Source organism: Carettochelys insculpta, chromosome 5 (genome assembly GCF_033958435.1).
Source record: "Carettochelys insculpta isolate YL-2023 chromosome 5, ASM3395843v1, whole genome shotgun sequence".
In the NCBI taxonomy this organism is placed as follows: Eukaryota; Metazoa; Chordata; order Testudines; family Carettochelyidae; genus Carettochelys; species Carettochelys insculpta.
Genome location: NC_134141.1, coordinates 21,152,659 through 21,165,662, shown reverse-complemented (window position 1 = coordinate 21,165,662; position 13,004 = coordinate 21,152,659). Strand labels below are relative to the sequence as shown.

Genomic DNA, 13,004 nt, shown 5'->3' with positions numbered 1-13,004 from the left:
GAGGCATTGGCAAGATTAAAGGTTAAAGAACTCCTCACCGCAAAACATCTTAGACTTCACATTAAAACGTGTGACAAACGTTTTACACTTGCTAGTATTTTGTTTACAGTTAAGAAAGTACGATGGGACAGGAAAGCTTATTATCCACTTACCCAAATTCAAGCATTTCTCCTATACACTCCAACACTGGGAAGTTGGGGGAAAGCCAGGGTAAGCATGAATGTTGCACCACTTTGATATCCCACCAACATCTAGTCATGAAATAGGGTCAGATGGGGTGAGAGGAAGCGCAGCTTGCTGCAGGGCAAAATTACGCTCACCTAAATGGGTGTTTAACACACAGTCGTACAGAATTAGTTGCACATCTACAAAAATACAGGCTGAAGACAGTCAGAGGACACATTTGTGAATACAGTACAAAATGTGGACCCAGAAAGCCTGGTCTGAACTAAAATTATGAACATCAGATTTCTAAGTAAAAACAGTTTACTTTTCATTGGTGTTAATAGGTGTAGGAAATACTTTAGGAAGGCAGAGGGGGAGCAGAGTTCAGAATTTTGAAGCTTTTTACCTCTAGACAATATTTTCTAAAGAGAAACCTTGAAAAATCAGAACAGTTTTGTAAATACTGTTGCACAAAAAAATCGAGGATTGAACTAATTTCAAGACTAGAAGCTATTATAACTGTGGCGATCAAGAGTTTGTTTTTTGCTAATAGAAGCTGATCTCCAATGAGAATCAAAAAATAATTCAGTTACATTACTCAGCTTTTAAAAGCTAAATGCTAAAGTTGAAACCAAAAGTACTGTACTTAACATGAATGAGACATGAATGAAAATTGACAAGAAACATTTGAGCCTGAAAAGTACACACACATGCCGGAAAACATTTGAGCCTGAAAAGTACACACGCATGCCGCCTGACTAAGATCTCCATGGTCTATACTGTAAACGTACTGCTCAATGACTACAGTATTTGCCAAAGCCAAACCGTCCCACAGCAACATATTGACATCAACAAACACAGGATTCTTTACTTCAAATCAAATTTTTGGCAAAACTGCTTTCCCAGAGTCTTTTGTTTCTCTTATGTACAAACAACTTCCATGATGTGACAGGATGAATACAGACAATAGGTACACACTCCTCGTCCGCTTCAGGTTTTCTAATGCACACATTTCCTCATGAATTTCCAGCCATGTTCCCCAGGCAAGAATTTCCAAAGCAGAAATAAATCACTCTATACAACATTCCCTGGATTAAATCCCTATAAGGAAGATTTAGAAGCACAACTCCCATTGATTGTTAATGGGAACAGTGCTCCTAAATAATTTAAGTAGTTTAGAAAATTCCACTCTCAGCCTAAATTCCACATCTTACAGATGCTTTGGTGGGTTTCTCTCCTGGAACTGCTACCTCCAAGAAAAAAAAATAGCAATCAACAGAATTTGTTCTTCTGAGATGTGGCAATGCAGCACAGAATGGGTCTGTCTGGAAGAGGCAGGGGGTGAAAGTAGCCAAAAAAGGATTAGGCAGAAGTGAAAGGAGATGTGAAAATAGAAGAGAGGATGGTTGGTAGGAGAATCAGACTATTCTCTTCCTGTCAGCACAGAGCATATAATGATTTCAGTTGATATGCATGCAGCTCAAGGATATAGGGGGGAGGGATTTTTCCAATTCCACATGGAAGCCATCCCTCTATCAGCGGGGGCAGTAATAATGGCTCTATCTGAGAAGTCCGGCAGATTAAAAGCACTACCTGATCTAGTGAATACAAGAGTTGGATGCAGTATCCAATCCACCAGGAGAGGACACCTCTAAAGGATACTTGTTCCTCCTAAAACCCCTCAAGAAGGAAGAATAGTGATCTAGACTTTCTAAACCCAAGATTTCTGGGAAATGTAAATTTTTATAGTCCCTTAGACATTTCATGAATTCCACAGGACTACCTACCTAACCAGAGATTTGGGGCACAAGCTGAGGCAGGAGGGCGCTGCAGGAGGGCGCCACAGAAGGCTTCGAGACCAAATTAAGCTGAGCACAGACACTCACTTTCCCTATGTGGTATAGCCAGAGAAGGATGCAGGCTGAAGCAACAAACCACCCCTGTTGCATGGACTGAAGTGATACCCATAAGAAACTCTACATTAGTTAATGCAGAGGATTATAGTGCACTGACTCAAAGGTAACCTTGGCAGAAGGTTCTGTGGATCAGACTGAAGGGTCCGCAGGGGAAATTATTTATTTAGAGGCCTCAGACATGTAATTGCTTTTTAAAAACATGCGACAAAATTGTAAAACTTAGATGCCCGAGGTGGAGAATCTTCAGCACAGTGTCACAGATGTCAATAGAGCTATGCTAATGTACACTTTCTGAAGCTCTTTACACATAAGTCATAGTAAGAGTCCCGTTTACTGGGAGCTGAAGGCAACTCAAAACATGAAAGGAGTACAGAGACTCCCTTTTCTTTGCCCTTGGAACAGGACAGCAGTCCCTTTCTTCGTCTGTCCTCAGTACTACAGAGATGATGAACTCCTGACTGATGACAACAGGGTGCAGAGGAAAACACTTCAGGAAGAAGTCTAGACAGAATGCTCTCAGGTCCTCCGAGGCTAAGTTCTCATTCTTTATGGGCATATTTCCCCTGTACAACCTTGTGAATGAACCAGGTCCCTCTTCAACTGAGGTAGGCATCGTTTTCTGCAGTTATTCCTGAAGAGGAAATCCTTTTCAGGGAATGCCAGCTTTAAGCTGGTCCTGCATGTTAGTCTCTAGCAACAAAAGGCCTATTAGCTTTTATTATCAGTTTGCGTTTAACAGCTTCAACTTTCCTTTTGCTTTTGTGGGAATAAACATATAGTGGTGAGGAGCAAATATCAAAAAATGGTGAACTTCAGTTTGGACAGACACACGAAGCTTTAGATGTTTAACATGAAAATCAGGAAATCAAGCTGAATATCTGCCATCATTTGTTTTTTCCCTATCTGATTTCCAGTGCTTCTTGGCTTCAACTGTTATGAAAATGCTATGAAAATAGCTCCCTCACATTTCAGTTTCAAGTCCATGGCTGCAACAGGATAATGCAAAGAAACAAACAAAAAACTAACCCAACTTTTTCATAGCTCAAATATTTTCAACTTAGTTTGAATAAAGGGCCAAGTTTTGGCTGACTCTCGTTTTCTCTGAACCTCAGTTATCAGGCCAAGCTGATGTATGGCAGGCCAATATGCAAAAGTGTCAACTCGTTTTAAGTTTGTCTCTTGGTAATCAACTGTGATGCAATTATCGTATATTACTGCATATAAACTAGATCAGAAATGCACTATACATATGACCCTCACTATAATTTACATAATAGACTTTTCATCTACCTGCCACTCCCACTACTGCAGGAACTAATGTTGATTGTGCTTTACTATCTGTAGATAGAAGCTTCCATGGTTTATGAATGATCCCTCACTGTAAAAGAAAGCCACTGAATTAGAATTTATGTACCATCATCCCACATTAAATCTGGCTTATCTGAATGTTAATAAACAAAATTATTTATTATCACAGATGCAGGATCATGAAACCGACGTTATTAGAGAAAGACTAACCCAACGTATTTTGGGCTCAGAGCTCTCATACATAACAAGCACCACATATGCCACATATCAATGGCTTGCAATGGTTTTGAGAAGAGTACACAGGGGGTTGTGTGTGTCCTCTGAAAGTATGTGTTGAATATTTTAAGCTTTCTGTAGTACAGTAGTGCCTCGATTTACATGAGTGTTTTATTCCCCCACATAACTCGAATTTTGTGTAAGTCAGGGGCAGGGGCAGCATGCACATTCCCTGGCAGAATGCACATTCTGCAGCTGGGGAAGCAGCACGAGCACCTGGAGCTCCTTTTGAATGGTACGTCCTGTGGTTGTAGGGAGAAGGCAGCTGAGGAGGGCTAAGCCTGGTGGTGGGCTGGGTCTGTGGGAAGGGGGCAGGAAGGGTTAAGCCTGGGGGGGGCGGGTTAGGGCTGCAGGGGGGGCAGGGGTGGAGTTGAGCCAGAGCCACGCAGGGCAGTGTGTTGAATTGGGGTAGGGGAGCTTGAGTTAGAGCCATGAGTGGGAGTGGTGAGCCAGAGCCATGCTCGGATGGTGAGCAGGGATGGGGGGTGTGATCCAGGGCCACGTGGGGCCAGGGTTGAGCTGAGGCCGGGGGAAATGAGATTTTGAATTGCGCTTAACTCGCGTTAATGTGAGTTAACTGCAGCTCAAACATGCGCATTTGCGAGGGTTTACTGTATTGTTTTTGCTGCACCTGTAATTTTGCTCTTTGTCCCATATTTGGGCTTTGGTGAAACCAAATTACTGATGGCAAAGCAGTCTAATTTAGAGCATTACTCTGATGAAAAAAGAAATACTATAAATCATATGTTTTGTAAAATCAAATAAAAACATGATGTAGTGAAGATCAATTAAAGGAATACAAAACTTTGGCTCATAAATAGAGTGAAAAGACGCATCCACTGTAGTACATCAGTCCATCCTGGTCCTTCACTAACATGAACATGTAGTGAACATAACAGCAGCCATAGTCGGTCAAACCAAAGGTCCATCTATCCCATTGGTTCCCATACTTCTCAGGAACATGGCACACTTCAATGAGACGAACAATTCCATGTCACACCCACTTTCGTCAGCTGAAATGACTGCTTACGAACATCACATATACTTACATTTACTCTGATTACAGTCTTACTATAGAGGTTTGCTACATAATAGTGCCTACAACAAGCTACACAAGGATCAAATGCATTAATGTTTCAAATCCGCCACAGAATACACCATCTTCGACAGCAAACACAGACACATATTCAAAATCTGCTCAATGCCAAGCTAGGGATATTGAGTCATCGAGTAACCACTGAGAACAGGCTCCCCTTCTCTCCAGCCTGTTGGAGCCAGGACATGGCATTTAAACCATGTTCCAGCTCCAACAGGTTCCCACCTTCCCTCCCTCCCCCTTGCCATAGCAGGGAGTGGGCTCCCTAACAGCTTGTTTGGGCTGGGAAGCAGCATTTCAGCTGCCTCCCAGCATAAATGGGATCCTACGGGGTCAGCATTTCCCCTCACTGTGGCCATGGCACACTGGTTGAAAACCACTGATCTAGCCCAGTATCCCATCTTCTGTCAGTGGCCAAAGCCAGGTGATTCAGGGGGAACAGACAGAACCGGTAACCATGAAGTGATCCATTCCTTGTTGCCCATTCTCAGATTCTGGCGAACAGAGGATAGGGACAAACCCATCCTGGCTAATAGTCACTGATGGACCTACCATCCATGAATTTATCTAGCTCTTTTTTGAAACCCAGCTCATAGTCTTGGCCTTCACAACATCGTCTAGCAAAGAGTTCCCCAGGTGGACAGTGTGCTGTATAAAGAAATACCTCCTTTTGTTTTAAACCTACTACTTAATAAATTAATTTGGTAAGCATCCCCTCTCTCCAGCCTCTTTCACATGTTATCAAAAGGGATACATAACACTGCCTTATTTACCTTCACCATACCAGTTAAAGATTTTATAGACGTCTCTCACATTCTCCCCTTATTTATCTCTTTTCCAAGTTGAAAAGTTTCAGCCTGATTAACTGTTTCCCATAAGGAAGTTCTTCAATATCCCTAATGATTCTTGTTACTCTTTTCTGAACTTTTTCCAGTTCCAATAGTACCTTTGAGATGAGGTGGCCAGCCACCTCTGTACATAACATCACACATCTTTGAGTCTAAGGTCAGAGTGCATAACAAAGCTACACAATTGAAAGATCTTTGTTTTTGTTTTTTTTATCAAGCATGTGGTTTTACCTGGCTGATATATCAGGAGCTTTTTCAAGAAAACAAAAGAGTGAACCTATAGGCTCCTGCTAAAATTCTGAAACTGGACTTTATTAAGAACCAACATTGAAAAAGTCAAGTATAATCATAATGGAAGTTTCTGGGGATATCAGACTTATTTTGCTATATCTAACACCACTTGAGAGACTGCATCTCACATCTGAGTAGTCATATAAATATTATGCTGATTCATTTAAAGTGATTACATGAAAAAGACTGCTTCAGAGAGCTCTGGCACAATCTGTTAGCTTCAGAAGGATAAGTGAAACAGTTTCTCCTCTTTAAAAAAAGGAAATATTTTTGAATATTAAATTATCAGATTACCAGGAAAATGTCTCAGAAAGTGCAGCTTAATATACGTGGCACAATATTGGTGTGTTATGCCCACTGAATCCATCTTTCATAATTAGGCTTGGAAGGATTCAATTTTTATGGGAAATGTAGGTAAATATGATTTTGATTATAAATGAAATTTATAGAAAGGTAAATTAAGAAAAACCTTGCTTGATTTAAGGATATTTAATTTGTATATTTGTGCATACGATGTGTTTTAATGGCAACAAAGTTTTAATTTTTGGAACCTCAACATTTACTATCATTAGGGAATTATTTTCCCAGGCCCCGCAATTTCCCACAATTGTGAAAATTTGAACAGATAAAAATAGAACAGTGTGGTAAAAACAATATTATCTGTCAAAATCTAAAAAAGCTAATTTTGCCAATTCTATTTGTAATACACCATTTTTTTTCTTTTTGCTATTTCTCATGGTAACAGCATAAAGAGGCAGAGGGGTAGCTGTGTTAGTCTGGATCTGTAGCAGCAACGAAGGGTCCTGTGGCACCTTATAGACTAACAGAAAAGTTTAGAGCATGAGCTTTCGTGAGTTAACTCACTTCTTCAGATGCTGGTCCAGATCCAGACTAACACGGCTACCCCTCTGATACCTGACAACATGCAAGGCACTGCATTTAGCCGTATGGAATGGAAATCTATCATTTTTATTTTTTTGACCAGCATCTGAAGAAGTGAGTTAACTCACAAAAGCTCATGCTCTAAACTTTCTGTTAGTCTATAAGGTGCCACAGGACCCTTCGTTGCTGCTAGCATAAAGAGAAAAACACTATGTTAAAAAACATGAAATGAACCAATTAATCCACCTGTATACTTTAGGATCGCGGATTGAAATCACAAAGAGACCTAGCAAATGCCATCATCAAGGCATTTCATTTTGCATTCTTGCTAGTTAGTCTTAAATGTAAGATGCTTCTAACCACTCCAACCTTACACACACTATCTATAGGACTCCACAGGAATCTCTAGCTTTAAAAAAACAACTACCATAAATAATTTCTTTGTAATCAAATAGACTCCGGGGCAGCAAAAAACTGCTTGGTTCCACAGATGTTCTCCAGGGGATCAGTTTATACAAGAACATTTGAAGACCAGCCTTTTGATCTGTGTGTTACTGTTGCTTTTGTACAAAGCTTCACGATACTGCTGGTAGCCACATGGGACTGGACACACCAATCTGTTCAGATCATGACAGAACAGCTAGCTACTTTGTGATGAACGGGTAAGTACTGCATATTATTTCCTTTGTTCTACTCCTTTTCAGGCAACCCTACATCATTCCTAAATAATCACATGGAAGACATAGCTCTTGTAAATTCACTGAACCGTAAGCCCAGGTTTCGATCAATTGCAATGCTCAAGAGAGTGCTTTCAGTCAGCACTTACCTCATTGTCTGACTCCACAAGTACTTGATCATATTCACTAAGGGCTACTAGAAACATGATAGATGTGACATTTTCAAAGCAATGTATCCATTTTCTTCTTTCAGATCGCTGGCCTCCTACATCCACCATTCTGCAAAGTTAACAAAATCCACGTCAATTCCAGGAGAAAACAAAGCTTAATAAAAATCAATGTACATCCACTTAAGGAACATCAAATCTAGCAATTTAGGTAATGAACAATTTGGGTGGAAACCAAAAAAAACCAAACAAACCCACAAAACAAACAAAAACCCCACTTTTAAAATCAACAGGGCATGCATTGTGTGGGAGGCAGGTTGCCATGTCTCTTTTATAAGCCTGATGTGACTTATAGATTTTTACATGAGCCTCATTTGCTCAGCTGCTCTACATACAGTCACTTAAGTAATTCCGAGCACCACTGCTGGACTCAGTCTCATAGATTTAGCAGAAAAAGAGAGTAATGGAGTGCATAGCCAAAGTAAAAAATGATTTTAACAAATAGTTTCAGTATTATTTTCTTCTAATTAAAACATATATTTTGAATAATTAGCAAATGACTTTCTAAAGATAACCAATAAATGCATATTGGGTACAGATGATCTCCTGAGAAACACATTTGGATGAAAATGAAGTAAATTTCATTTTAGGATTGGGTGAGGATATAACACGTCTTTCAACTTAAAATCAACATAAAATTTGAAAAACATGTTCTACTGAATGTGCGTAAGAGTTTTTATGTATTTTTCAATTTCTCCTAAGAATAGAACTTAGTCATTCACTGCTATCTGGACAGGGGCACAACCATCCCGTCAGAATCAACTGCTTAAAAACAACAGAGTGTTACAATTACAAAGGATTAAACACAATCAGAAAAAATATACGACCTCTATTACACTTCAGTCACTTGAAGAATGTGACGCAGTTGGCAAATAACAGTTTGAAATTTGAAATTATAATTGTAACATCCCATTATTCTGTACTCATTTAAACTCTTTAGCATTTGGTGACACCACTATGGAGGAGCAGTAGAGTAATGCATATAAGGTACTAAGAATTCCTATGGAAAAACAGCATATATGAACTGAGAAATATTTGGGCACTTAACATAAAATAAGCATTTTCAAAGTTTAAATTGATTCTTGACCTGCATTCAAAAAGATCTTCCTTTTTGGAGGCCAAGTTTTGCACCCACAATTAATTATCAGCTCCAGAGCTCTTAGCTATTTAACTTGCAGGTGCAATCAAGTAATTATATTTTTATGTGACAGCACTTGCACTTTAAATTAACTGTGGGTAAAATTATTTGTAGAAGTAAAAACTAGCTTGCAAATATGTGAACTACTCATTAAAATTCAAGCCCTCTAAGTTTATCTTTGTGATTCAGTTATCAAATGGTGAAAGAGGATGAACTGACTAACAGATATATTAACATACACATAGTAATTAAACATTGCTATATTTATTAAAAAAATCACTTCCAAATTATTCCACTTTGACCATAAGAAGTGACTTAAAATATACAAAGGTTTATTTTTTCCTGTTCCTTTAATCTCTTTACTTATGCCTTATTGTCAAGCGGTGGTAATGTCTGTAAAATAATGCAGAAACAAAATGATGAAACAAAGTGCAGTATAATTTTATGTTCATATATATATTTTTTACCTGTATGTAATATTTAGTGAAAACAAAAAAAAACAAGTATTAAGCAGATTTTCCTTTTTTTCTACCTGAAAATGACGCTTTGTAAGTCGAATGGATATTCAATGATCCCTGTTGTTGGGACTCGAACTCTAAGCACATCTTGTTGGGTTGGCAGATAGGCAGGTTCTGCTATACGGTCCAGGTCGTTAAGATAGCTATAGACAGGAGAAATAATAGGAATGCAAGACAGTGACACCATAATCCTACTGAGAGAAGGAGCAGGAACACATGAGGAAGGGAAATGGGGGAGTGGGATAGGAAGAAGTGGAACAAAAATCGAGTATTACTTTAAAAAAATAAGGCAGTGGGAGGGTTCAAGAAAGTTCCACCATTCTTCCCACTTGCAGAACCCTGCTTTTAAAGAAATGCCATCACAGACTAGAAAATGGCAAAGGACCCTAACTCAAGTGTCTCAGGCTGCATCTACGCTATAAAAATAACTTAGAAGTGCAACTTCAAAGTTGAACGTCTACACACACCCTACTTTCAAGTTAAACTTCAAGGTAGGGCACTACTCCATTCCTGCGAATCGAGTAAGGACTTCGAAGTTGGGCTCCCTACTTCGAAGTTAGGGAAAATGTGTGTAGACTCTCTGCTGGCTACTTCAAAGTAATGCCTAACTTTGAAGTTAGTTCCTAGTGTAGAGGCACCCTCAGTATTATCTTCCTTGTCACAGGATTATGCTTGGGTTTCTCCTAAGAAGTTCCTAGATTCAAGTACTTCACAATGGCCAGTTTTAAAAACAAAACCAAAATAAAAAAAAGAAACCTGTATCAGAGACAGAAAATTGTGTAACTCTATATACAAATGTAAATGGTCATTACTTGATATATAGAAAGAAGTATTTCCTCCAAACAGTTCTGCATCTATTTTTCTACTGTATCAATATATAGGAGCACACAACTAGATAAATATGTTTGAAAATCCTAAACTGTTCTAAAACAGTTAATTCTAAGGGGAATTAACTTAATGTAGATCACGGTCTGGTTAGGGAACTTTAGGAAAACAAATAGACTCCTTAGGAAACATACAACTGGCCAAAGCCAAAACAAAATGATATACCTTACAGATCAATGGCACCAGTTGTGCACCATTCATAGATTTTTCAGGCTACATGGGACCATTACGATTAAGACTGAGAGTCTGTCATGGATTCTGTGACTTTGCAGTAGCGGTCTAGAGCCTTATGTTGCCATTCCATGTCCCAAGGCACCAACGGTGGTTCTGGGCTACTCCCTGCAGAGTACCAAAGATTTAGCTAGGGGTATACTGTCCAAGTCGTTGACTGTACATGATCCTGCCCGTGAATTTTACTAAAAATATCTGTGGCTAAATGACGATGATTAGTTATGATTATCTAGTGTGACAGCCGACACAATGCAGGCTGCAGAAATTCATGAATCAAGCCCATAATTTCAGGATGAACTAGAGCATATCTAAAATGACCCTGCAACACCTCTCACTAGTCTGGCAAATAATCTGGAACCACAACAGGTTCACTTTTAGTAAGGACTGCCTGTAACTGGCACATCAAACTTTCCTCTGCTATGGTTTAATGGGAGCATAAAGCCAGACAATAGTAATGGAATGAGGAACAGCAGTATTGGTGCTAGCTTCATTAACTGAAGGCATTGACTATCTCTTGAATAAGAGACACACTTTCAAAACATAGGGCAATTCACCACTGTGCTATAGGCTCTTTGTGTTGTTTTGCTGGTGTGAGGAGGCCATAAACCAAGTAGATTTGGCCAGAAACGGGCCCAGTGTAGGTAGTTTGGAGAATGTGGTGGGGCTAGAATGTCTTTGGCTATTTATGCCTGCAAGAATGACCCCTGGTCCACAAGCACCCAGGAACAAGTTAACGTATCCCTGAAGCTACTTTAACCTATGCTGGATTTTTATCTGTGCTTTTTACACCCCATTTTCTTTTTGGTGTGTCAATAAATAGCGAAAAATGCTGAATAGATTTTTATCTAGGTGTTTACTTTTAAAGGTGATTTGACCTTTTTAGAGGGAAATTCCTTAATCAAGGAATAAATAGAGTAGTTCTTGTTGCTTTGAATAATTTGTTAAAGAGGAATGTAAGTGAATAGTTATGAATGATAGAAACAAAACCCTTTTGCACTAAAGTAGAACACAAGAATAAAAACATACAAGAATTACTCTGTTAGGCCCAGGAGGGAGTTAGAACAATTATCAGATTGCCTTTTTTGTGCTTTTAGCTGTAAGGGCATAAAATGAAAATTAAATCACAGTGCAAGAAAACTCTACAAATTCAAAGATATTTTGAACCGATGCATTTAAAAGATAGCTTCAGAGCTACCCTGAAAACATTCAGTGGATAAGCCAAAGGGTTTAATGACACCGGCATCAGGCCCTTGGACTGTTATGTTGAGAACAGAGTGGACAAACTGGGACTCCTGAATTTTATAAAACAGAACAAAAAACACACACATCCTCAAGCAAACTGAAACATCCAAAAGCAACCAAGAAACCAACACCCCAAAACACAAGCGGCTTTAGTTTTGCAGATAGGACTCTGGGAAGTAATTCTTCATTCACAAGACTGAATGAAGTTTACAAGACTACAAAGAGAGCACTATATCCAAGTACACTCCCAAATACAGCAGCAGCTCTTTGGGAGGGGGAATTTTTGGAGAACCAACCTGCAAGTAGCACATTTAATTTGCTGAGGCCACTTTAAAAACCTTAGTCCTGGTATGTGATTGGCAAAGTTGTGGTTTAAATAAACTGCGTAATAGTTTTCACCTGCACGGTTTTAAAGACACAATGTTAGATAGTCCAGATCTTTGGCCCAGATAAAATCCTTTTTTGTCTCCAGAATCTACCTTCAAAGGGCAGAGGGGGATTTCTTTGTCATATCTTCTAAGTGCAGGCTGATAGAAGAGTGGCTAAACCTGGCTGCCTAAGCTGCAGTAAGTAATCTAAGATGTCCTGCTCTGAAGAACACAAGGGAGAAATTCCGAATTCTGAGGCCCAGCAGAAAAACCTTGTCCACTTGGCCAGGTAAGTTTGTTTCATGGATGGCTTCCCACTTTCCAGGAGATGCTCCTGGACCTCTTATGATCAGATATGCTCTTCTCGGTTTAACCACAGAGCAGCCATGCTGTGAAGTGAAGAAACTCCAGGATCAGGTGCAGGTGCTGGCCATGGTATTACGACAGCAGGTTTGGATGGCTGGGGAGGGATCACGGAGGGACCACCATCATGTCCAGGAGCTCTGCGCTTGCGAGGCCACTTTGGCGTGATCATAACCCACACCCAGTCTCTTGATCTTTACCAGGACCCAGCAGACGAGAGATCACCAGAACCACATATATTTGACCCTGACCCATGACAGGAAGAAGGTACCAGAGAGGGAACCATTGCTCAGGGCCTGTCTGGAGCATAACCAATAGCATCTTATTTTGTGCAGTTGTGAACAGATCTAGTTGGGGGGTGTGATGGGGTTCGGGGTCTCCAAGCTTTGCACCCTGTCCACAGGCAGGAGTGACTCTCACTCAGCAGGAGAACAGTGGGTTTATTAGCTGACAGGACACAGCATCTTACAGAAGAGTCAGGGCATCAGGCAGAAACAGCCAGTCCAATCCATGCTGGGGAGAGGAGACCCTGAGGGGCCCCTGGAGCCAGGGCCTTGCCCCCTCCTTTGTTTC

General features: G+C 40.0%; 1 protein-coding gene across 1 annotated transcript in view; it reads right to left on the bottom strand.

Annotated features, from left to right (window-relative positions):
* LOC142013404 (guanine nucleotide-binding protein G(q) subunit alpha) overlaps positions 1–13,004 on the bottom strand; it is a 204,610-nt gene that overhangs the window by 33,399 nt on the left and 158,207 nt on the right. The window contains exons 4-5 of the mRNA XM_074994737.1: positions 9,357–9,485; positions 7,609–7,738 (exon numbers count right to left, since the gene is read on the bottom strand). Of these exons, the coding sequence (XP_074850838.1) occupies positions 7,609–7,738; positions 9,357–9,485 (259 nt within the window). The remainder of the gene's footprint in view (positions 1–7,608; positions 7,739–9,356; positions 9,486–13,004) is intronic.